The 27986-nt window shown below is 37.7% G+C and overlaps 1 protein-coding gene across 1 annotated transcript; it reads right to left on the reverse strand.

Moving 5' to 3' along the window:
• Window positions 1–502: 502 nt before the first annotated feature.
• On the reverse strand, window positions 503–27978 carry SGCE (sarcoglycan epsilon). The gene is given in 12 exon segments (XM_034070199.1): window positions 503–811; window positions 3345–3388; window positions 5014–5202; window positions 5906–5932; window positions 6680–6891; window positions 9192–9354; window positions 9974–10172; window positions 10840–10912; window positions 13532–13689; window positions 20347–20451; window positions 27743–27867; window positions 27869–27978. Coding segments are annotated over 12 exon segments (1422 nt in total). The 3' UTR covers window positions 503–794.
• Between the last annotated feature and the right edge of the window lie 8 nt (window positions 27979–27986).

Below are 27986 nucleotides of genomic sequence, written 5' to 3' on the forward strand. Positions count from 1 at the left end.
CACACCCACAGAAATGTAAAGGGTATGTTTAAAAAGTTGAAAGTCCGTAAACAAAAGTTTCTCTTGCTTGGCTGCAGTCATTAATTTCTGCCTACAGTAGTTTGTAACAGTCTTTTCTAACATAACCAAATGAATGAATGGACAGATTTTAAATATTTTATTGCTTTCAAATAGGGTAAAGATCTGGTAAAGGAACAGAAATCCAGTTTTCAACAGGAATAGTTTTAGGGTTTTGTTTGGGGTTTTTTGTTAGGTATTTTCTTTTTTCCTCCAAAAATAATTTTGCTCATTAAATTTTGATGATTTCTAAAAATCTGGAATACAATTCTGAGCCTCAGCATAACGCACAAGTTTTCATGCTTACACACGAGTGCTTTTTGTGTGCAAATGTAAGGCAATTATATCATCCCATCCAACAGAACCTGCAATCCTTCAAACCTGGTGCTTATTTCAAAGCTTTGCTTTCCCTGTTAAATCTTTCAGGAGAGCTCATAAGACAAAATAAAGTCTGATATTTATTAATACATATATTTGAAAGATTCTTTTCTGAATGTAACAAATATAAAAAGTTATCAGTGTTTACAAATTGTCAAAAACATCCAAAGTACAAAAGGATACAGTACATTAGTTGTGTGGAAGTGATTGTACTCTCTGGCACTGAAATCATCTCAATACTGTGGGCATGCACAATGTACACCAGAAAAACTCATGCATCAATCAGAACAAATAAGAAAGTAAGACAATGTGCTGCCTTCTCCAATTACAAATTCATTGCTTCTGTTAGTTTTCTTTCCTCAGGAATACCATTTACCTGCAAGTAGATAAGATTTTATGTAATCCATTAGTAGCAGATGGTGCTTCAACAATACTGAACTGCTCACTGGTCACACAGCACATAAATAGTATTTATTAGTCCCTTATCAACAACCACATTGGAGAAACACAAGTATAACCTGGACCAAAAGACAACACAGACATGAAAAAGCTTTGTTTGCACTCTTCTGGGAAGGGACAGATCTGTTAACTTGGAATTTTTCTTTCTATTTGGCATCTAGCGGACTTCACAAGGGACTCTGTAGCTCCAAATGGAAAACGCAGTGCACAGTGCACATGCACTCTTTAAGTCTTTTGCATTGTAGGAATATGCTATGAATTTTTTCATTTAATTCCCTTAAAATAGTCCTCATGAATTTTGCTAATTGACAGAAAGACAATCATAAAACTTAATGTACCTGTTCATACTGGAGACCAGCAACAATATTCAGCAGTGCAATAGGAACGTTAGCTGTGAGTCATCATCTTTCATACAATCATTTCCCAATTCGGTTTTAACTTTGTGAGAGTATGTCAGCTATTAAGTCTACAGTTTTATATGAAGTGAAAAAAAGTGTTTCTTATCGGGGATTCAGATAGTCCCTGAAGACAACAGTGGTTATTAGAGATGGTTTGCTCTTCAAATGACTAAATATGGTCTACTGAAGCTTTAAGATAGAAATACCTTCTTATTCATAGTGGTGACTATTAGTATGTTAATAATCCTGAGTATATTATTGGGAATTTTCTGTAGGAAAGGAAGAAAATTAAACAATGAATGTCTAATTCTACAGGGTTTTTTTGGCCTGAAGTGTTTCAGTTTTGTAAGTTTCTTATTTGAACAGATCAGTAAAACTGATGGCTATGTTTGTACTGATGCTACTAAAAAAAATAATCTTAGGAGCACCTGAATTTTGTTTTAAATTGTAACTTTCTAAAACTCTAACTTGCTGACACACTAGTCATAGACACCCTTTAGAAGACAAACTACAAGTGGAACATGCCATCATGGCATGGAAGTGCTCATCTGCACCTGAGTTACAAAGGAAGTTATCACTGTAAACTAAAAGGAGGAAACATTGTCCCAAATACATTCCCCATCTGCCCCAGTTTCTGAGAGCTTGTCTCAGGCAGCAGCTGTGATGAATGTGAAAGAACAGGTGGATTCTACCAAAATAACGTACTACAGAAAATACAGACACAGCAGGGTTTTGAAGACCTATTTTTACAGCAGTTCTTCAGTGCGAATTGTGATAACCCCATGCTAGCTTGTACTTCACACCTCTTAAAACATCTCACTGCTGTCAGCATAAACAGCACTACCTGCTGATTTCACACCTTTCCTACTGCAAGACAGAATGGAATTCTTGTACAAACCCAGTTGTAACATTAGAGCTGAACTGTGCAACTTTCTTATTCTGCCTTCTAAATGCCTGCAGTAGCGAGTGTTAAGAGCTGTGCTAAATGTCAACCCAAACCACTGCTGGAGGCTTTGACTGCCAGCGTCATCCACCATTTCCAGCACATGTAATAATAAAGCATACAAATAGCAAAGCTAGCAGAACTGCAGTCAGGTTTGGTTGTTATAAATGTGTTTCTAATTTCCAGATAACCACAAAATAAACCCCACATGGGCAGACACATCTATTATATACTTGCCTCAAATCTTTGAAATGTTGTCATACGAAATTCTCCTTTAATCCCCGAAAGCAGTAATGAAGAAGAAGGATTTTGAATGAAAAGAAAGAGCTGTTTATGTAACTCCTAAGTTAAAACAAGTCTTCCTCTTGGAGCTGTAGTTCCTGTATTATGCTCAGTATGTAAATATTGCTCGAGTTTTGCCTAAATACCTCTTTCAATACTAAAACTTACACTTTGGCCTCTATATTTTCCTTGTATGATTCTTATCCCCTTTTACATGGCTTTGGCTTTGCTTCTTCTCATACCTGATACACCAGCTACAAAGAGCAATCAGCCCTAGTCAATACTCTGATAGGATCATTCACAATCTCAGTCATCAGGATTTGGAGAAATGCTGTAAAAGCGATGACTAAGACAGGGAAACCTCCAGCATGGATATATGCCTCACCACAGGTTCACCAGTATCGACTCTTTATGCTTAATAACAACAATAAAGAGCTCCTTCTTCAGAGCTTAACTAGTATTGGCAAGGATTAGAATTTCTGACTTCCTATCAAGTTCTAGAGAATCTGAGCAGTGTAACTGCATTTGGGAACCTGGTTGTAGCTTCATGTTTTAATAGAAAATTACTTATAAGAGGAGGTTTCTAACTTAACCATATTAGATTCCAGGGTCTCATGCTGAGCCCTAATGTACCATTTCCCCTACTTGTTCCATCAATCACATCCCAGAATTTTTCCTGATGTATCAAAAAAAACCCAACAACTGGAATGACAATGCTGTTACACTTTACTGTATTTGAAAATGGTTTCCATTGTCCATACACTGTATGCATTTGTGATTCTTTCATACCAGACACTGAATAATTACAGTATTTTCTCAGTACTGACCTGCACTCTGCTGCTGTGGAATCTGAGTCTGATGTGGCAGGTTCCTACAGAAAAAAACACAATTGAATATCTTTAATGCTTCTGCACAAAGTCTGAAGTATATTATACATGAAAGTTTAGTATTTAAACTTCATTTTTTGTTTATGAAGCAATAACTCATTTTCACTACCTAAAGAGAGTTGTCAAAAGGCCAGCCAAGTCAATGACAGCAAAAGAACTAGTGTTATGGGGTAGTTCCTATTATTCCACTTGACAACTAGGTTCAAAGGCTCAGACTTGGTGAAATAGAGGTAATGAGTCACTGCAGGTTTCTGACATTATGCAAAGGTTGTTTTCTGTAAGTGATGGTCACAGAAAAGGTGAGAGTATTTGCAACTTAATTACTACCTGTGGAATGAATGAATGGTCAGCTAGTTTTACACACTGGACCACTTCACTCATCAAGGCAAAGTTACATTTTTGTGTCCCGCCGAAGTGTCTATTTTAACAGCTACCAGATATTGTTTGTACAGAAAGGAATTAGGGGTAGGAATTATGGGTGAAGCAGATAAATACTTTACTCAAGAAAGCCTTTGGAATCCCGGTCATAAAAAAATTGCCATTCTGAATAGAGAGGAAACTGTAAAAGACAGGGTAGAGCACTTCACAGCAGTGGTACAAAGGATCATTTACACAGCTGTACTTCCCCTTCCCGTAGCATTTAGCTTTGGGACAGGGAGAGGAAAATATTCTTCTAGCACGCACCTATATTATGAAGAGAATTCAGGGCAAGCACGTGTAAACTAGCACTAAGTTAGTGCTGGCACTGGACAAGTATCACTGAGGCTGTGCAGGCCTGCCAGCTGAGGAGCTACCGACCAGAGCTGGTGCCATAGCACAGCACTGGAAAGCAACGCCAACTACATCTGAGACTATTGCCTCACATCTGCTCAAATCCAAACACCAAACATTTCCTTTCCAAACCAAACCTTTCTAGAAATTCTTTTTTTTTTAATTACAGCACCACCAACCTGTCTGGATTAGAGCACATGCAGAGCTCTAGGGGGTCTGTCTCAATAGTTCTCTTCAGTTGCTGATAAATGGACTTTAAGGAATTGAAATGAGTGTTTCTGGTTTCTGTCTTGGAGAAAGGCTGGCAACGATGGAAACAGCTGAGAGCTCTGAGCGTTTTCACTGGCAAGTCTGTATTTATTATCTGTGTAATGGAATATGCTCTTCTGTTCAATGCTAACATTGCAAACATAAATCCTGGGTGACAGGTACATGACTAACTACTTACAAAGTCTGGATCCATTTTCAGGTATGAAACTACCACCAACCCAGTGGTAGTTTTATACTAGGACTACAGAGACACGGGTTAAGAAGCAGTGTCTAAAATAAAACAGTTTTAATTGATTCCTCTGTCAAAAGTAGTTTTCCTCCAAAATATGCAGAAATATAACTGTTCCACACAAAACTTCTTGCCAAGTCTGCAGACTGAAACCCAGCTGTTTAATTTTATAACAGAAGGCCTTTCTTTCTGCTTGAAATGCAAATATCAGAGCAATCTTGAACTAGAGAGTCATTACTGATACTTCCATAATAAACACATTTCAGATGACAAGCACTGGAATCCATAGTTAAATCATGGAACATAGTATTAAGGAATAAAATAACCCTAAATACTTACTGCTGTGTTTGCATCAGTGGCATACTGGTGTTATCATAGCTGTCTGTGTGAAGGGGGGGTACAATCTCACCAGTAACTGGGTGGAACACTGGAAGCGTGGAAAGAGGCCATGCTATCTCTCTATTTTTAGACATGTCACGAAGCTCTTTGGTTGATTTCTGTATAGCACTATGGTGGACCAACTGGATGCTATGTCAAAAGGAAATAAAACATTAAATACATATTGTAAGTGCTCTATCAAAATGGACAGACTTTTACAATTATTATTTTTGTTAAAAATACAAGGACTTTGATGCATGCTACAGACTCTCTAGTGCAGCAATTACAGTAAACCCTTACACAGTTAATTTAATCAATATTGGATTTATTTAATTTTTAAAGCAGTAATTATTCCATTAGATTTCACTGTCTGGATAGGTATTTTTATAGAATCCAAGACTGTGCAATTTATGGCTAATGTTCCATTTATTTGCTGCAGTTAAAATAAGTTTTGGTTAACTCCTGATTATTGTGGTAGATTTGTAACTCATAGATTAGTTTTAAAACACTTCATAGTATAGGCACTGGATACCTTCCAGGCTATTTGTCCTCCTGTCCACTGCCTTTAAGATATAGGCTGGGAAGTCCAATGACCAGAAGTATAAATTATGTATTATCATATTTATTCTAACAGCACTATTTACTTTTGAATTGACAGTTAATTTCAAACCCTTTTTATTCTGGTCTTCTACTCTTGCCAAGACTGTTTTAAAAGCAGCTTTCACATTTATGAATTAAACCATGGATTAGAGAGAATGGAAGAAGATTATGACACACATGTATGAAGCATGACAAGCTACTGAGAATGGAAATTAAATGGTAAAAGAAAAATAACAGGAAAGAAGACACTTACTCTGGTGTTTGCATGTTTCTCTTTTCCCTAAAAACAAAACAAAATTTATGAATTAAATAATAGCATTGATAGTTGGAACATTAAATCTGTCTGATGATGAAAATAGTACATGATATAGAAATGCTGACAAGGTTATTGCTAAATGCAACTTGGCAGCATTTGCAGCTGGGTTTATGGTGAGGCCTTGATGAACATACATAGAGAGATGCAATACTGGTGACAGACAGACACACACAGACGTATACACAGAGAAATGAAAATGCAAGTTAAAGAACAAGCTTCTGGCTAAAATAAATTGTGTGACAAAATGAAATTGTAGTTTGTGTAAGAAATGGCAAGAATTACGTTATTTGCTGCTTTCCTTTTATGTGTTTTTCTTTTAGAATATGTCTAAATTCAGTTCATTTCCTCAACCAAATCTATTTTATAGAAGTTAGCATTTTAGAAATTACTTAATATTGTCCTGAACCAACAATCCTTTATTAGTATTTTATTTGTTTGGGGCATTTTGGAGAGTTGTGCACGATTCTGGGGAGTTTTGTGTGTATGTTGAGATTTTTAACCCTTTCAACTAAACAACTAAAGGCCCTATATCCACTCTCGTGGAAATTACTGTACGTGTTTAGATGAGGAATAGTTCAGTATTTCAGGTAGGTATCTCTTGGCCTGTTTTAAATGTTTTTAATGAACTGAATGGAATTCTTCTAACAAACTTCTGTGCATTATAACCTTAGAAAAATCCATAATTACTTATTAGTCTGTTAAAGTACTCACACTCCTTCCCGTCGGCAGCACATGATATAGGCCAGTATTAGGAAAAGCACCAGTGCTATTGCCGAGGGCACTGCCAGTGTAATTAGGAAATCCGAGTAATAGTCTCTGCTTTTCAGTGTATCAGAAGGTGGCTTGTATTCTCCACCATCAGGCAATATCCCTTCTCCACGAATCACTTCCTGAAAGGTGGAAACTTGCTTTGTATTGTCAACCTGATAACCAGGAGAAAAAAAAAAGAAGGAAAAAAAAATGCAATTAGGTAACAAAGTAAGAGAAGGTAAAAGCAGACAGTGTTTAACCAACCATCCAATAAAAAAGAATCTGTATTACACACTGGACAAATTCTATACAATTTCATCCAACAATTTCTTTTTAAACAATAAAAGCTTACATTTTGCTGAAAGCTTCTCACCAATGCAGTAACACTGTAATATTACTACTTTATTTTTTGCCTACCAAATATGCTGGTTTTAAAGATAAACTACAAATAGTACTTGAGTAAAAATTCAGTAAACATTTTTATTGTAAATTGATTATTTGATATGGATTTCTTTTTGATTACTTCAACCATTCTGACTAGTCTTCCTTAATAACAATACTGCCCTCTTTTGTATGAAGGTGGTAGAGATGAAGAGTGGAGTACCTATGATTTTCTTCCTCCTTCCCTCACATCCAGAGCTCAAAAGAAGGAAGAGGCCTGAACTGAGTGCTGAGGACTGAGCAGCTCCATTGCCTCACCCACCCACCTGATGCAGGAAGCACCACAATGGAAGAGCCAGAGTTCCAAGGTTTTTCTACCTCCTAATTAAACTAACTTCCAAAGGAAGCTGCATTTGGGGTCACAAATAATTTTTGATTTATTTTTTATATCTAATGTTCCTAGAAATACAACCCTTTTTTTTTGCTACTGAATTTCCCATATTTGGGCATTTAATTTACTGCCTTTCATACATGACTTTTCAATTTTCTACCTTCATTTTCTTGTTATCTTCATGTCAGTATGACATGGCACCTAAACAAGTAACAAGTTCAAGAAGAATGGGTTATAGGCTGCTGCAGAAAACGATGGTTCTCCGAGAGTCTGTTTCTGTTATCTATGGCTGTTTCTCCAATTTCTGAGGACCTTTCTGAATTCTGTCCTGTCCTTTAACGTACCTGCAAATCCTTCCAGTTTCATGGGGGCTACAAATGTAATAAGTGCATTCCATCTAATAAGTGCATTCCATACTAATGAAGAATGGCAAGGAATTCCTAATAATTCTACTATGATTATGGCTACGCAACCAGATCTCCACTAGATCCTAGCATGAAGCTAGGCCATGTTCCTGAGTTTGCTTATGAGACAGTATCAAAAAACCTCATCAAAAAGAAGCTACATCTGCTGCTGCACCTCTGTCCTACTTCTCTCTTGTAGGAGGAAATCAAAGACTTGACACAGTTTGCTCCTGACAAAGACTGACTGCCTTCTATTACTTTTCAGGTGCTGGGAAGTACTGCTGAGTCTACAGGTACCTTTTGCAATTTCCCAACAGAAAACCAGTAAACAGCAAAAAAATTGATTTTTTTTTTAACAAGTATTTTCCAACTTTCTAGCAGCTTTCCTATTTAAAAGTGAATAGAAAAGAAAGGGCTGGAAGTTATCTGATAAATTTTATGTATAAATACTTTTTCTCATACTCAGTATGTTTTTTCAGTTGTACAAAAGCCTCCCTTTCAGGTTCCTCTTGGGTAATGTCTGAAGCAGCTCAGCAATCATCTAAGTCTACTTTATGTACTTTCCCCATCTTTGCTCAAACTTATCTGCAATGTTCTCTTCCAATACTGTAAAATGTTTTGATCTTCCTCACCAGAACTAAAGGAAAATAACCTTAAAAAGCCTCTCTGGGTGTTATACTCCTCCCATGGCAAATAGCCTAGTGTTCCGTTATCATTTTTCTTGTATTTGACCAAGAAGAATGTCACCATTTATTTTGATTTCATTAGTCAACAGTATTTTCTTTCCTTTTCCTGCTTCATTTTTAACATTAAACACATTTAGACAATATTTCAGAGAGATTTTTTTAACAGCATAGAAATGCTATTTAAGTGGTCAGTGCTGTAGACTCAGTATTTGAGAAAACAATATATATATATATATACACATATAGACACACACTTTTTAGCAATGCAAGTGTAACTACAGTATTAGCACACTGAATTAATGAACTACACCTACCTAAATGATTCACTTCTGTAAACTCTAGCGTTCTCTGGCCATTTATATAAATCACTATTAGCGAAAACTAATATGGCAGTTGCACTGGTGCTCAAGTCTAATAGAATTTAGCCTACATAGCAGAATCCTGTCACTATTTCAAGAGTGTCTGCTAGATTGAAAATAATGTCAGTCATAATGAAGAATAATTTGGCAGGGTTTTCTGGCCAGGCTGGCAAAACTCTTACCTTAATTATAGTCACATAAAATATTGCACTCCTATAAATATAATTTTCATGCAATAATAAAATAACTCACCAGAGAGATTTTACACCAGTCAATATGGAATTGAGTACGAAATTTTTTATCACAGGTTATTACAGGCTCCATTTCTTGACTGCATCTCAGCTGATTTTGTGGGTTTTCCACTTCTCGTAAGCATGAGGAGAATGGAACATCTGCCCCAACCATAACATACACACTGCAGAGAGAGATGAAAGGACAAGCTGTCAGGATACCTCTCACAACTCCCCAGAGGAGTTGTTCATTGTTACAAATCACAACTGGAAATAGTGCATTCCTGCAGTTTACACTCAGTGACCAAAATTCCTCCAATACCTCAGCTTAGCACTTTCCACAGTGCTCCTGAAACACGTAACTAAATTTCACTAGGTAAGAGCACAGCTACAAATGACACTGTTACACGTTAAATGCTCTTAGAAATCTCTCTTTGTAATCTATGCTTTATCACACCTTTGTTTTGAAAAGCATGCCAAACAACTGCTCAGAAATAAGACTGGAATTAGAAATAAGCATATTTACTACCAACTGTTTGATAATTAATGGAATTTATTAGTATTCCTTGGATTGTAAAATCAATATATAGGAACTGCTGAAATGGTATCTAACACAATAAACCCATGATATATCAGGGGCTCAGAACATCAGTAAATTTTTCGTATCTAATTCCAAAGCATAAAACAGTAATTGCAAAGTTTCTAGAAAACCTGGTAGAAATATTAAGCTTTTCAGTACGAAAAAACAAAAGAAAAGAAAAAAAAAGAGTAAAGGAAAAGCATTACATTGACACATGTGCTTACCCCTCTTTCATGTCATTAATGGGAAGTGGAACTCTCCCTCCTCTGTCGAGGGCTGAAGTAATGTTTATGGCATTCAAACGTTCTGGCTGCCATACATTTTTCACTGCTCCAAGAAAGTCACCAAGAACTTCACTTGCTAACATTTCTTCTACATTCATATTCCGTATGAAGAACTCCGCTTGATATGGTAAAGGAAAATCTAGTTGTGATGAAAAAGGAAGAGTTTTGCCTTAAACAAAGGCTCCATAACAAAGAATTTGAAGTCATGATTAACATAATACCATCTTAAGACTGATTAATGTTTCCAAAAATCTTCTATTTGAACTAGCTCATTCTGAACCTGATGTGATTGCAGTTAATTAAACACTACAATTAGCTATTACATAAGGTAAAAACCATTGGCTATTTCTAAAACACCTGCGAGATGAAGGAGCAGGCTAGAGGAGGAGTCTCAGCTGGCAAATCTTTATTACACAGGTAACATTACTATTTTTAATAGCATTACTATTATTACTCATGCTAACTGGGGGGTCAAAATTGATCTGCAGCAACAATGGAGTCCAACCTGCAATACTCCAGACTGTAAATATAGAAACATGATGAAAGGGGGAGAATCAAATTTATAAAAGGCAAATGGACTTCAATACTGACTGAGGAATAACAGTCCTACCTGACAGAAATAATCTGGATAAAAGTAACAAATTGAATCAAAACAGGGGAAACCCTTTACTCCCCTTTTGTGCCCCACATTTGGCTTGAACACAAAACAACTATTTCACAGGATTTTTTATCTTAAAAGAACATGAGCCCATGAGATGGATTCACTCATTCAGTTCAAAACACAACAAGCTGTCTTCTGTACATACCTTCTGCTGACATTATATTAATGATCAAATTATGCCTTGCTGTCTCAAAGGTACGCCTGTTATATGCAGTGATCTAGAGTGGAAAAGATACAATTGCAAAACAACAATACAGGTATGAAAATCAGCTAAATGAAACATCAATGAAAAATACATTGATAATTTAGAAATACCACCTTTTAAATGCTTTGCCCCCTTATACTGAAATGTATAAGCATTCATTCATTCATTAATATAGAATTTGAGAGGTAAGATCAATTTATTTGATGCAGTACTACCTTCAAGTCAGGACACTGGAATTTTCTCAGTCTATAGCCAAATACAGTTATGCAAGGCATAAATGTGAAGATAATGTATTCTGATATACACATGTATTCTTTCTTTTCCGCTGTCTTTAAAAGCAATCATAAACAGCAATGCTGAAACTAGATGATCTTAAGGTCCTTTCCAACCCTAATTATTCTATGATTTCCCTGAAAGGTGGTAAACCCTTCATAAAACAAACTGAAAGAGACTTAACTTTCTGCCTTATTTTAGGCTTTAGTTCATTTATTCCAAGGACAAAGGAGAGGCAGAGAAGTGGCCAGTGACAGAACTATGTTGCTCCAAACAAAAATAGATGTTTATTGTTATAGATGTTTAAATCTTCTAAGAAATTTAAATGAAAAGGAAAAATGCCCTGGAATATCTTCTGCAGATTCATTTTAAGTGTAGAAAGAAAAGCTTACATCACACAATTACATCTTACATAATGTAACATTTTTCTTATAAAATTAATAGAAAATAAATTCCTGAAAATTATTTAAAAATATTTTTTTCCAATCCTGGATTCTATTAATTTTTCAAAAGCTTGTTTCAACAGAAGTTTAAACCTTACTACTTAGAAAACCTAACTCTCTGGTTGTACAAGCTCTATACAGGAATGCAGCAGTACCCCCTTGGCATCTGCACTCCAAAAGTTGCCACTGTGGCCCATGCACACGTACCTAGTGACAGTGGTGGAGAGTGAATGAATATTCAGTACAGAGGCAGACACAAACCAACTTCATGCAGATCTCAAAAAAGCCTGTGCTCAGGAACATTACCTGCTCTACTGCAGTGCTATGCATCATCTTAGGCTTTTCTAATTATGAGGCTTCCTCCAATTAACTGACCTACCCATAACATCACCTTAGGAATTAGGCTAGGAATTTACAACCATTCCTATAAGGAAGCGGATCAAATGCAATCTGCCCTCCTCACATACTATACAATTAATTAAAAAAATTCAAAAGCCACATCCAAGAGTGGGACCACAAAGAATTAATTTAGATGCTAGGCAAAATTTAGTTCAAATATAGACTTTGGGTCACGCTTGGAATGGAGTTCTAAAGATCTTAGAATCTGAAACCAAATGCCATTTAAAAAAGGGCAATTTTAAATAATAGTTTTCTCTAAGCAGAGTCTGCAAGTACTTCTGCACATGATTAATTATACAGATGTGATTAGCCCTGCTGAAATCAAAACTGAATCATGTATATAAAATTAAGCATAGGTGACATTACCTACAGTATAACTCAACATTTAGAGATGTCATTCTTGAGGAAAAAAAATATATCAAAGGCCATTTAGGAAAAAATCCCCACAAACTCATGAAGGGTTTAAGACAAATGTATTGCTGAAGCAGCAAAATGGCTAAAGAAAGTTAATGTGCAGGTTTCTCCTTAACACTGTGAACCATACAGTGTCTGATTCGTCTGCTTTAACATACATGGCAGAAAATGCAGTTCCTTATCTCTTGCAATTGCTGCTCAATTAATAATCAGTGCTTTTAAATACAGGGATAGCTAATAGTAAAAAATAAAATAGCAGGTTTTGTTATCGTTATGATTTTAAGAACAGAAGTACATACCTGTAAGTGCTAATTAAAATTTGTCAGTAAACATGAATAATGAACAAGGGAATATTTGATTAGAAAATCATTTACTGAAAGAACAAACAAACACCTGCTTATTGACTGAATACTATTTTTTCACTGGGGAAAAGTCTAAACGATATTTAGGATAGAATGTTACAAAGTTCAGAATTCTATTACTCTTCAAGCACAGTGGTTTGCAAAGTTTTTTGCCCTGTATTTTGTATAAAACTTTAATATATTCAGAATTTACTGAAATGAACTGCCTCTTAGAAAGTGAAGGGCAAGAATCAAGGTTTAGATTAGATATAAGGAAGAAGTTCTTTACTGTGAGGGTGCTGAACAACAGGTTGTCCAGAGAAGCTGTGTCCACCCCATCCCTGGCAGCACTCAAGGCCAGGTTGGTTAGGTCTTTGAGCAACCTGGTCTAGTGGAAGGTGCTGCTGCCCATGGCAGGGAGCTGCAATCAGGTGCTCTTTAAAGGCCCTTCCTACTCAAACCATTCTATGAATCAAAAGGTATTGCATTTAGGAATATTAAGCTTAACTGGTCATTGCTATTTGCTAGTTATACCTTAAAACATGAAATGTCACACAACTTGGCTTCCTCTCAGTAATGGCACCTATTGGTACCCACTAATAATGGTATTTAAAAGAAAATGTTAACATCACAAGTCCCTGCTCTATATTTTTTCAATTATTGTAATTAGCTTATCAAAACTAAGAGGCAACACTTGTTGGCACTTCTGAACCTTACACTCTAAACCAAAATACATCTGGTTGAAATTTTGAAAGAAAATACCTCAATGATGGTTGGTTTGCCCACATTTTCTACAGTTGGTGAGCCATACAGCACTCCATCACTGTATGGTGTCCTCTGTATATAGCGTAGCCATCCAGGTCTGTCAGGGTAACCCATTAAATTGGTATTAAATGTTATAGGATCATTACTTATTTCACCTAGATAAAAAAAGATGTATTAGAATATTTAATAGAAAATGCAATATGCTTTGATTTTGATGTTTCCACTAGAAAGTCTTATCCTATGTTTTCTAAACCTTTCCAAAACAAAAAAAAAGAATTAAAAAAAAAGGAAAGAAAATTACTAACATTTACCATGTCAGAAATTTGTGAACTCCTACTTAGCACTTGTTAGTAATATGAAATTAATATCTGAGAAGTGTAACCAACTGCAGAGATGAATGTACTGGTACTTCATAGTCTTGGCTAACTTAATGCTCATTTTTATTAACTAGTAGGTCTGATTTTCAGAGTTCAGTTCTCACCTAGAATTGAAGCATCTACCCTCCTTACTGACAAAAGCCCAAAGGTCTCAGTACTTTAACTGCCCAAACTTTCTTTTATTTATGTTTTTAATGATGGCTCCAGGGACCCAACGTACCTGGGAGGGCTTAATGTAAAAAGCAGTTGTGTAATCATCAGTGCCCAAAAGCTTCCGTTAGCATCAGGACATACACACAGGTCTTCAGCACTAACAGCCTGACAGCAGTTTTTCTTCAGAGAAGAAATAAATTCAAAAAAGGACCTGCAAAATTGATCCACTGATGGCTACTAAATACAATGGTCCAGATGCAACCTCTAAAAGCCCCTTGGATCAAACTAGTACAACAGGTCTTGTGGTTCTTAACGATATTCTTACAAATGTCTGGCTATGTCTTCAGTTTATTTTAGCTTTGGAAGTGAAGTCAAACATGCCTAAGTGCTACCAGATCCTCACCATTGAGGCATAAGCACTGTCCAGCTGAGGCACAGAATTCAGCAAATGCGTTCTGAGCCTGCGCAGTGCAAGTGTCTGTGCTCCTCCAAATTAGCTTAGAAAAGGAAACAGCAGCCATCATAGGTCAACTGACAAGAGAACGTAACAGGCAGGCTGGCACAGAAGGCAGAAATTGAGCCCAATGAAGAAAGGAATGTCTGTCACCTCTAGAGAGGAGCAAAGAGACTGTGACCTGCTGCCAAAGGGTAACTAGTTTTCAGGTACATGTTTACACACTGGGCTGTGGGTAAGAGGGACCACCACATAAAACCATCACCAGGGTGCCATACAACTTCCCTTGCAGTTCTAATGGGACATCCCAGCAACCTACCCTATTTCATTCATAATTAAAATTTCCAGCAGTACAAATGATTTGGGGAACTGTGAAAACCACCTGGGACATATTCTGGTTTACCCTTCACCAAAGCAGGCCACATTAATGATCCAGCACAGCTGACAAAAATAAAAGAACCATGGTAACATTTGGCCTTACAGTGAATTTCTGATAGGATCACATTCTTCTATGGGTACAGAAAATTCAGCAGTATCTGAAATCAGATTCATACAGCCTTTGAATCCCATGGATGTTGAGACAGCCTGGGGCTCTAAAGATTCAAAAGACAATCCATCAGTAAAACTTCCAGGTTCCTTATATCCACATGAAAAAACTGTGAGAAAACTGGGACAGAGGCAAACTTCAATCTGCCAGTTGCTGTTACATGAACTGAAGACTCCAGAGTAAGTGTTAGGAAAAACTTCCAGTTTTCAAGGAGATGAAGTTTTTCAAACATTTGAGTTTATCCATAACAAAATTTAACCAATGCTAACAGAAGCTTTTCTTTTCTTAAAAAAAAAATAGTGAGTTTTGAAAATAGTACTCTCAAATTGGATCTAAGGAAGAAATTCTTTCCTGTAAGAGTGATGAGGTACTGGAATGGGTTGCCCAGGGAGGTTGTGAATGCTCCATCTCTGGCAGTGTTCAAGACCAGGCTGGATGAAGCCTTGGGTGATATGGTTTAGTGTGAGGTGTCCCTGCCCATGGCAGGGGGATTGGAACTTGATGATCTTAAGGTCCTTTCCAACCCTAACTATTCTGTGATTCTAAATAAATTTAAAAGCTTATTAAAGAATTTCATTTTTATTATTCCTTTTCATTGTTGATAAGCATGTGAGGCAGAACGCTGTTCCCACCCCCTAAATTGCTTATACATATTCTAACCTGCCAATGATCAATCCTTTAGCTTTACCTTAGTATACATTAAAAAACCATACCTAGGAAATCACACTGCTTACTAACCTTAAACTGTTCTTAAATATAAGGCAGCTGAATCCAAAGATATATTTGTTTTAAATTAAAGAAAACATCATTGCATAATCACATACTTGATTTAATCTTCTATTTTGTCTCAAAATTACCATACATTTGCAAAGTGCTGCTTCCTATAGCCTGATACACACTAAGTCTCAAATAGTGACCAAATAAATAACATTTTTAAGAGACATAATTATTAAACTTCCACAATTTTATATATAATGCAAAAGTGAAGGGAAGGTATACCTCCTAATCTTAGTTATAGAATTTGTTATTTTGCCTTCCCAAATTAAGTACATTTTTCACTATACACATTATATGCATCTTTTCACAAATGATGATGACAAACCAGAACATTTTAAACTTGTAGGACCAAACACTTTCATTTTAATGTATTTCAATAGAAACTAAAAACTTATTTTTTTGTACATTATATGCTGAACCATAAGGTATGCTAAATAGATTTGAAATTTTTAAAACTTAACCCCCAACCCCACTCCATTTTTATATAATATGGAAGATCTTAGCATCCCATACCAGGCTTTGGGTAAGGAGGAAATTCCCCCTTAAAGTACTCTCTCTCCAAAACATGAACAAAAAGAACTCCAGCAGAAGGGTATACATTCCGATCAGAGTGCACCTTAGACAGAATCGTGTACACTGAAAAGCAGAAGGAAAGAGAAGAGACAGAAAAAAGCAAAAATGAGACATGCTCGAGATAATACAGCATGCATATTTCAACAGCAATGCGGGTATCTGGGAGAAGGAAAGCAACAAATATTAGATACCTGTTAATAAGGCTTTTAAAAGGTTGCAGAGATTTAAGAACAGAATGCAGAGCAAGCCCTCTCTTTGCCCAACAGGACTGAAATAAACAAAATTGGCTATGTTAGGATTTCAGAAGTTTTTATTTTTAAGGCAATGAAAAAAAAACACCAATGAGAGCTATTGTAATGTTATAGTTGGTTTATTTGTAATATTACATGAATAAAAATACATTAAGTGAATGATACAAACGTGTTTTCTTGATACTTTACACAAAAATGAGGAATACAGAGGAACCTCACCAATCAATGCTACTGATTCCTCACTGAACAGAAATGTCAGATTTTTCAATTCTTGTGCAGTGGGAGACAAAGCAATTCACTTCAGTTGAGGATTTCTAGTTCTTAAAGCTAGACTTTCTTAGCCCAGCACGTTCAGATAACATGCATCTAATAATCTGGTTAGAAAGCTCATTACTTCTATTGTAGGATAAAACAGAAGGACATGAGTAATATAGGCCAGTCAGGTGTCACTGATGCCAAACAAAAAAATGAAGAAACATTTTACAAGACTCAGAATTAAAAAGCTCAAAGCAATCTAATTTGGAACAACCAGCATATGTAAAAACAATATGCTGTTCTTTATGTAGGTACAAATTTAGTTCATAAAGGCAAATCTTATTTAGCTATAACACACTTGACAAGTATTATATACACATCTAATGAATTAGAAGAATTAAAAAATCATTAGGATATATCAAATGGATAAGAAACTTTATCAACAAGTTTCAAATTTTAAATGCAAATGGAGAATACTGATCTAATAGGTATTTCTCATCATGTCTCAACAGGACTGATTGTAGGTGATATTACTATTCCATATCCCTACTGCATTTTAAGCTAATGCCCTGAAAGAATCAATCATTGTTGATAAATTTTGTCAATGAGATGAGGATTACACAAGCAGTAAATAAAGAGACACACAGCTACCTGCCTTGCTTGCTAAACTGAAAGAAACTTGATGATAAATCATATCTGCAAAGATTATAGGCCATAAAATAAAGGGGTACTGTCACAGAGAAGAGCAACTCCAAGAAAGACCTCAGAGTCATCATAAGAAACTCACAGGAACAAACTCTTGCCTCCTAGAAGATAAAAGTGCTAATTTCAATAAGCAAGATACATTTGAAACGTGGATCAACCTCATCCAATCCTTGTATAATTTCTCCAGCCTTATTATACCAACCTTCTTATTCAAGATTTGCTTAAAAAGCTACTGCTAATTAGGCATTAATCACAGACATTCCATCCCTCGCACCACGCACTGTGTGGAATCTATCTCACCTAATTTTAGATGCCTACAGAAACAACATCCACTGCTGAGTTAGTCAGGCTCCTTTTATAGTCAGTGGAGAAGAAACAGACACTTCAAGGGCTTGATTAATTTAATTTCTTCTGTAAATGAGATGAGTCATATCCTAGATTCCTGACTACACTGACTAGATCTCCACCGACTGCAGAGGCAGCTACGAGGAGACGCAGACATCTGTAACATAGACCTCCACATTTAGTTACATACTTCCCAGTCTTCAAGCCTGCTATTGCAGAATTAATAATCTCAAGTTCTGAATATATTATTGATCAGATTCCACAGCAGTTACTTTTTCCCACTTTTGGAAACTACTTTTAACACAGTACTGAACAGAATATATTTCTAATAATTTTACCTCAAAGACAAAAATTAAAATGGATCCTAAAATTTAAACAGTTTATTACAATATTGTGTGGTTAATAACACAGTTACTCTAATTTTAGTTATGTAGACTTAAGTACCGTAACATAACTACTCAATTTGTATAATTAAAATGAGTTAATTGATGACCCAAAAAACTTTTGTACTCACTTCTGTGAATAAGCTATAAGTAGAGCATGGAAACTAATTAATTTCCTTTAAAATACTTTCATGCAAAGCTAAAAAAGTAATTTATAACAGTTCAAAGTGGAAAAGCTGACAAAAAACCATGGCGGCTGGCTGAAAATGTGACACATATCTAGAAAAATCCATTTTTCCATTTCTAATGCTTTGACTCTACTATGAAAATCTATTTCAAACAGGAGGAAGGGTGAAAAAAAGTAATATCTATTTTCTCCATAAGCAATATTTTTAGAAAGGAGGGAAAATAAGAGAATCAGCAGTTACCAAAAGAAAAAAACGTAACACATTTTTATTGTGTGTTAGAGGAACTACTGCCACTACTAAATGCCTATTCCTAGTAATGAGATGTTCCCTGTTGCTGAAATAAGCATACGAATAAGGATTTAACGTAGGTAGAAAACAGCAATCTTGGTGAAAGTCTAAAAATGCCTCTCAGGAGTAAAAACCCCACAAACCTATTTTATCTTATCACGACAAACACATTGTCATGACACCAGCTGCGAGATTAAGAATACAAAAGTTCTCACCCTCCTTGTCAGAGAAGCCCTCTTCTTTTTTCCCTATGAAGTTACTTCAAAGTCAGAAGGAAAATGACAAGTCTTCAGCCCACTACAGTAATCTCTGCTTTTCAATAATGAAGTGAGTGAAATGTTATTTTCCTCAAAAGCTTTTAAATCCCTCAATTATTTTCATAGCACTGCCTGAGACTGGAGATGAACATGTAACCAATTTAGGTGATCTGGGGATGAAAAGGAATATACTTACCAGCTTCTAGATACTAATACAGCAGACTGCGAGATGTGAATTGCCTGGCCAAAAACTAACCGTGGTAAATTAAAAATCTTCACTATATAAGATCACAACAGATCCCTGCTAGGGAAAAGAGGAAAAAAGAAAAAAGTTACCAGCTACTTGACAGCACATTCTTCTTTCTTGTTTTCAGATCACTTGGAGGACTTTCTGTAGATCATAGGATATATTGATGCAGAAAGACTGAAGTTCCAGAGACTGGAAAGGAGGTACATTAAGTGGCAACTGAAGGCTGGAAAACACACATCACTCTTTTTGACACATGTACAGAAACTGTCCCAGTTGTTCTTCCTGTAGGTCTTGAACATGGGCAGAGCCAGGAATTCAGCCACGACTATATCAGCCTCCAGCCCAGAACCTGTTATCAGATACAGGTGATCCCAGTTTGCAGAAATTTCAGATTTGCCATGTTAGCTGAAGCCTGTATATTGATGATCTTCAGAAAAAAAAAATCCACCTGGAATTTTTTTCTTGCAATTTCAATGGGCTCTCTCCCCATTGAGTTTTAGCAGATGAAGCACAATCCCAGAAATAACTTCATTTGGGGACCAGTCCAGATAGCCTGCCTGGATGGGCAATCAGTGCAAAGCCTTTTCTCAGCTAGTGTAACTAGCTACAATATTCTACGTGTACTTGCACAAATGACGGTAAAACAGTCTTTTTACATAGATACATTAAAAATTTTTTTTATGGTTACAGACAAGTTATTGTATTATGCAAACTGCAGAGATACCTCCAAGCAACCAGCCATGATAAGAAAATGTGCAATATTAGGTATACACACAGCCAGTATTTCAAGCAAAGTTATAGGAACAGGAAAAGCTGGGGAAGACTCACAAAGACACAGAGGTCTGTGAATGTTTAAAAGACTGAAGAAACGTAAAAATTCCCAAATGACTTACCTCGAACTAACACCAATCTATTCCTAAAACAAGGACATGACTGAAAAAGCAAGATTAATATTAAAAGCAGATTTGACTGAACCAACATGGGATTTAAATTTGCAACCTAAACTCACCATTCTTCTCAACAGCCTTTATTCTGCTGATAATATAACTGTGGGCTTGCTTAGTCGTCCAGTTAACTGTTCCGCTATTGCCATCAGCAGAGCTTAACAAAAACGCTTTTCAGAATAAAACAAATGCAAAAACAAATTAGTCAGATCAACAGACTCCCACAAAGAAAATATCAGATGGGACCAGATGCTTTCTAAACCAGGGTTTGGTTTAAGTCAGAGTTTAGAACCTCAGATTAAAAAAAAAATGGTAGGGCTTCATTTGTATATACAAACATCTTATAATCTTCCTGACAGTCACTTTTTGACACTCACTTTTCGAAATAAGCCAAGTTCACTTGAAATGCTTCAACCTCTGCAGACACTTCTGCTGACATAATTATACTGATACTAAAGATGAAGAAAAGCGTTTTCTGATAAATATATTTGCACTGGCAAAAATCGCATATACAGCCAAAGAGATAGCTAAAGTTACTTTCACTGGCATAGTATATTTTGGCCAAAGTATGGAAAGTAATATAACCAAGAGCACCATTTTGTTTATATAAAGATGCTTTGTTCATCTAAAGACACATGGGATGGACTGCCTTGCAGGCATAACCAAACACCAATTTTGAAAAAAGATCCAGTTAAAAATGTTTGTCTTCAACCCACACAGCCAGAACTCAGCCTGAAAACAGCTGAAGTGCAGCTGAAGGTGCCAGAAGGTTTAAATGTGGTGAGGAGCAAATGATTACAGGAGACAGAAAGCAGCTGTGGAGCTGACAGAATGACTCCATTTCATCAGTAGCAAAACTCCTTACTTCCCACTTTTTGTTCTTTTATTCCCTTTCTTCTGTGATGACTAATGTACATATTAGCTGTTTGTATAGTTACATGCCAACTGAAAGTGCACAGGGGAGGAACTGCAGTCAGATGCTGGGAAAAGGAAAGTAGCCATAATAAATAGCCTTTCTTCTGAAATAGTTTGGGAGTGAGAACTCATGTCAAACCCCACTTAAAAGATGTTATCAGTAGCATCTTCCTGGTAAAAATATAAACACTGAAACATCAAATAGCAGTACTAGCCTACAGATACACCAGTTTGCAGGAAGAAATAAACACTTACTGGAAACACTCAAAGTATGCAAATATTGCTTATATTAGAAATGTAAACATCTGTGGAAACTTCTGCTGGCATAGTTGCACCAGTCAGCTACTACATTACTGATACTGCATTCTCCGAACAGAATTTAGGAAGCCCAACAGATCTGGCTTAAGCAATAGTCAAGATACACAAATAATCTATGTATGAGTGAGCCATTTGTTAATGGTAATATACACAAAAAAATACAAAATCGAATTGAGGATGAAATGTAATAAAAAAATTGTGTGTTCAAATTACCATACCAACACCATAATGTTTATAAATTATTAATATTTAAGTTTCTTTACATTTTCAATACACACAAAGGATACGACATGACAAAAAGTTCTATTCACATCCAGTGATTCATGTCTGCCTTGTGAGATGGACAACTTTCTCCCTGATTAATTGATATGCATACATTGCAAGTCTTAATATCATACCATCCTACGGATTATCCAACTACGTACTACTTGTGACCATTAGTGTAAATTTTCTGTAATTCTTGGAAGAATCAAGAAATTCCCAAAAGGTAAAATAACGTTGTTCCAATATTCCAACAGAATGAGCTGTGCAATCAGAAGGCTGTCAGCTACAAACCAGCACCAAACAAAACAATTAGTAGAGAAGTTGATTACTGAATTAAATGGAGAAGAGTATTATCACAGTCAACAAGGATTTAATACATGTTTTCAGACACTTTTCATGAGCCCACAATTTTTTCTAATGAAGATAAGCAGCATGACATGTTACCCTTTGAAACACGGTGCATCACTTGCACCGAGAAACTAGATACAAAATCATTCTAGCATATTTAAATGGCATTTTAAAAAAAGGGAAAAAAAAGTTCCAAAATATATTTTTTAATATAAATGATCAATGTCTTTGATTTGGGTTCACAAGTTGTACTAGGTTTAGCTGTGGGGATTAACGAGGTTACCTGTCCACCTCTATCCTACACACTGCATTTCACAGGGGAACTGGAAAAGCAACCAGTATTCTTGTTTTCACATCTTAGAGTTTACAGTGTAATGTTTTCATATAAATATATGCCACCATTTATTTAATTTCAAATAACATGTGTGAAACGAAACAATCCAGAGGCACACTGCCCATTGACTCGCAGTCTCAAGCAAGAGTACCGGACTACTGGATAGTTAATTTATTATAGGAGATTTCTAAAGGGCCTCACAAGGTTCTAGCAATGACCTTATGCAATCAGACACATATATGTATGTGCATATGTATATAATTACCTGGATGCATAATATATACTGATAAAATCTGCAGGTAAAAACAAAAGCTAGGAGATTGATAGATAATGGAAATGACATGCTGCTAACATAGAACAGTCTGCATTGTTTGGTAAAAAGGTGATCAGTGATATGAACTTCAACAGAATAAAATGTAGTCGCATATCCAGCAACAAAGGCAGTGTGCCATATGCACACTACAGAGCATTCATCTCAGGGATGCTAGACTTTGATAAAAAAATAGAGACACACATCAGGTAATAACTGCTTGAACAGAAGCTTTCAGCAGAAGACGGGTTAGAATGGCTGATACGCAAACAGCAACATCAAGGAGAAGGGAGATTTTATTTTTGTGCTTGACACAGATATGATCACTGTTCAAATGCCGTCTAGTACTTACAATGAGCCTTCAAAAAGCACAGTGACATGAAGAAAGCTCAGGGAAGATCTGTGAATATGATTAAAGAATGACAAGAAAGGCCTTATACTACAGAATACAGGGAACCAAACTATGCATTTTATCAAAGCGACAGTTTAGAATTCATTTGATCAGCCTTGTTCTCATGCTGAAAAAAAATCTTAATAGTGTCAGGCTCCTCAGCTTGTTACACATGTAACTGCAGTTACTGAAGCACCCATTGCTGCTTATAACAGCAGGAGCAACTCATAGCACTGTGCCAGGGACTTAAAGGTGCCCAGATGAAGTACAGCTACAGTGTTGCTGGTTGTTTGTTTTTATTTAATTATATTTTTCTTTAATTAGTAGATTTATTTTCCTTTATATTTTTCTTTAATTATATTTTCATTATAACTATACATCATATTTATATCATTTAATATTATTTTTCCCTAACTGTATGGCATAGGTTTTATGTAAAAAGGTTTTAAGCATTAATTTTTAACAAAATATTTAACAGAGAAGATACTCACAATTTCTGCCACCTCACAATCAAAAAAAGGACCCACAGATTAAGAACCAATTTCACTTTCCCCATTCCCTTATTGCCCTCTAACATCCATATACCATCCTGCACCCTTTACCTATCCTCCTAATAGCTTCTTTGAAGTAGACTCTCAAGCTTGTCTCTTCCACTACTAATGCAGCACACAGCTCCAGCTCCCAAAATCCAGTATTTCCCTTCTCTCTCACACCTATACCTCCACCTGGCACCTGACCTAAACACATGCTTGTTACTTTTATGACACAGACCAGGACCTTGGACCATTCTTCCACTATCCCTTACTCTCTTAATGTACAACCCTGCTCCAAAAAAATACCCTTGCACTCCTCTACCACATATCCCATCTGGCTCAGATTCCTTCCTGCATCCTGAGCTTGAAGCACAGATTTCTGATGGGCTACTGATAACTGCAGAGCAGAACTATTAGAACCAGATGCCACCAAGTTGAAACAAAACATCTATCAAGAGGGAACCATCTGCATCAATGTGCTTAGCCCACAGCTGAAACCAGAGCTTGCACCCACTGTTACTGAGGATCCACTAACTGGTATCAGCACTGAGATACCTGCCTCACTGGTCACATCATCAACTTGAGGAGGCAGAAGCTGTACCACCACCTACTCTCCCTCCTTTTGCAACCTCCATACCCCTTCCTCTTACCTAATATGCAGTACTTAAGTAACCATAACTGTAGAAATTTACTATGAATTAAAGTGAATCCTCTCAGTGGAAATTCACATAAAAATTAGGTATTTTCTAAAAGATTAAATCCTCTTCAATGATAGCTACTAGGTAAGAAATAATTCATGTTAGTTCTCCACTGTGGATTGCTGAGGTTCCTCTGCACTTCATTTATTATAACCAGCTAAAAGTTAAAACCAAATTGAGAAATGTTTCTATACTCTATACTTACTCATATTTGTTCAGTAGGTAATGTTTTTCTACCTGTTTCTGTGCTACCCATTGGCTATTGTAACATCTGAATATTTCTCTGAGATCATTTAAGACAAGTAACTGAATAAGGCATTTTGTCAGTCTTACTGTGAAACTTCACCATTTGCTTTCCTAGGAATGCTGCAAATTAAGTACTGGGAGAACAAAAAACCTCATGTGTTATTAATAGCAACATTTACCCACCACCATTCTCCCTTCTACTGCAGGCCTGAGAAGAGAACCAAATTAGATTAGCTTCTCCATGAAAAGGTGAGGAAAAGAGTGCTAGTTCCTGCAATCCAGCTCAAGCTCACCCTGTGTAAAGAAAGGATACGCCCAAGTCACCCTGTAAACCTGCTATTCTGTGATGCCCCCTATATTTCTGTAATCTCTTGATATGAATTATCAGAGTACCCCTGTAATTATATTCCAAATTTCTGAGGTGGCAACTGATTTCAAAGACTAAAGGAATTCAGAAGTCATATATTTCAAGGCACTGAGATTTCTGTCTGATCACTAGATTGTTTTTTCTAAAGTCTCACCTTCATGGCTTAGACTGCCACTAAAAGCTGCATTTAAAAGGCATTTTGGTGGTTTGTGTTGCAACAGTAACAGCATTAAGACAACGTTTACATAAACAACATTTTCTTTTCAGTATTAGGGAATGAGCACCATAACTACACTGTTAACAAAACAATGTATACTTTTGATCTATGTAACATGTTCATGCTAATTCCAATACAGAAACACTTGTCAGTGAATACTGAAATCCACACCTTCAGCTCTCAGACTGTAGTACCCTGTGTCACACTGAAAACGTTACAGCAAGATAGTCACATAAAACTCTTCTCAAGCTAGAGCACTTCTTAGGTGATCTACTATTTCTTGCTACTGCTTGCTTAAAAAGCATTTGAACTGATTAGGAGGGAAACTAATATGTGTTCTCTGGTTTCTTGGCTCTTCTGTTTCTTGCAAATTCCTTTGGAAGTATTACAAATTAGCAACTCCCTCCTTATCTCTAGAGCTCTGCCAAAAAAAAAAAAGGAACTCTACAATGATAGTGTCTGCTGTAAATATATCAATACCTAATTGAGAAAAGTCCAAAAGCTGTACCAAAATAGATACTCTTGTTTAGGTTTGAGAGGTTTTTTTCTTAGTTTCATTGGAAACAATCTTTCTTCTAGAGAAAGGGTTTAACTTTGGTGACTGTAACTCCTGAAGTATGTTAATGGATTTCTAACAACTCTGAAAACCTAAGGAGCAAAAATAAGCCTCTTTTTACATGCTGGAAGTTATGTCTAGAAGATAGATTTCTGCTGTAAAGCTGATTTCTTAATGTCTGGCTTTAGGACCTCTAAAATGCCTCCATGTAAGCTATACCACCTATAAATAATGTGCTTCTGTATGCTACTCTGTTAGTATGCTAATTAAAAGTATGCTAATAGAATAGAATCATAGAATAGTTAGGATTGGAAAGGACCTTAAGATCATCTAGTTCCAACCCCCCTGCCATGGGCAGGGACACCTCACACTAAACCATATCACCCAAGGCTTCATCCAACCTGGCCTTGAACACTGCCAGAGATGGAGCATTCACAACTTCCCTGGGCAACCCATTCCAGTACCTCACCAACTTAACAGTGAAGAATTTCTTCCTTATATCCAGCCTAAACTGCTGCTGTTTAAGTTTCAACCCACTACCCCTTGTCCTATCACTACAGTCCCTAATGAATAGTCCCTCCCCAGCATCCCTGTAGGCCCCCTTCAGAGCTAGCTTTTCCCTCCTATAACTATTTACACTCAAGCAAGTACTGTTGACAATATATTTTATTCTTTAATCTGGATCAGATTAGTACAAACTCTTGACTGCCCTAGTTCCTTCTCGGCTGCTATCCCACAACTGGTCTCAACAGACATATATAGGAGAGGGAGGCAGAACAGGCAGGAAGAATTTCCACATAAGGACAAAGCAGTATACTGCATCTAACAAATGCAAACCTTTATCCTCACACTGAGCAACTTAACACTTAGGCGCTAACTGCATCTTTAGTGTACCCAATGCCTAATGTCACTTCTGAATCACTATCTTATTACCATATATGTAACCTATGACAAATAAGGCTATGCACTTAAGGAGTATTACAAGTATACCTAGACATTGTTTGAGAAGATACTGAGCAAACTGCTGGCTTTCAGACGACACACCACCAAACTCTCAGACCACAAAATAACCTAAAGAAATACATTTCTTGCTGTTAACTTGTTCCTGGGGTAGCAACAACAGCCTCAGAAAGGCATCCCTGTGGATGGACTGCTATGAAGCCTTTCCCGTTAGTAGTACTTCACTGTGAAGAACCTTGTGGGGTGTGAAACCTACCCACTGCATGACATCTGTTGTTTATATGCATTAAGGAGGAGGATTTTCTTTGGTCTTAATTCTGACAGAACTGGAGCAAGTGGTCAAACGGGGAAATAATTTTCGGAGGGGATATGAAAAATCCCCCCATTCCCAAAACAGCCCTGCCCTGTGGGACGCGCACCACCCCTGTCAAGTCGAGAGAAAGGAGGAGAGCAGCAGCGGCTGCCGCCCGGCTCTGCCCTGCCCCGGGCGCGGAGCCGGCCCCGCCATCCCGCGGCTCTCAGCCAGGTCTCGCTCCGCGCCCCGCCGTCAAACCCGTTCACACACCGCGAGGCCTTCCTCGTCACCCGCCCCGGCCGGGCTCTCTCAGCTCACGGCCCCCAGCTGGATTCGGGGCGCTTCCCCCGCCGCACCGCCCTGGGAAGGGCAACCGCAGCGGTCCTCTCTGCAGGGGCAGAGGCGAAGGGGGAGCAGGCCGACATCCCCGCACCGCCTATGGGTGTTCTACGCCTCGCCGGGAAGCCACCGGAGCCGCGGTAGCGGAGAGGGGGATGCTGGGGCGGCTCGAACCCCGCACCGACAGCAGACACGGCGTGGGCGGAAAAGGGGGCACAGCGAGCCGCAATCTGAGGGCAAGGCGGGGAGGGAGCGCCGCCACCGGGAGGAGACACGCAGCCTGCAGGAGAGAGGGACACCGCGGAGCAGGCCGGCTGCTGCCGGCGAGGCCCGTGGCCACTTGCCGCGGTGAAACGCCGCGGTGACCGACCTGTCAGCAGGAGGGTGGTGAGCGCGCCCCCGCCGTGCGGCCAGGGCCCCGGCGCGCAGTACCGCATCGCTCCCCGCTCCTCCTGCCGCTGCTGCCGCCAGCGCTGCCGCCACATCCTCCGGACCGCGCAGCGCCGCACCCTGCCCTGCTGCCGCCTCACCCCGCGGCGGCCGGAGCATCCTCCCCGCCCCGCCCCGCCGACGGTCTCCAGGCAGCGCCGCTGCCCCGCGGGGCATGTCGGGAG

The sequence above is a fragment of the Melopsittacus undulatus genome, chromosome 1 (genome assembly GCF_012275295.1).
Source record: "Melopsittacus undulatus isolate bMelUnd1 chromosome 1, bMelUnd1.mat.Z, whole genome shotgun sequence".
NCBI lineage: Eukaryota > Metazoa > Chordata > Aves > Psittaciformes > Psittaculidae > Melopsittacus > Melopsittacus undulatus.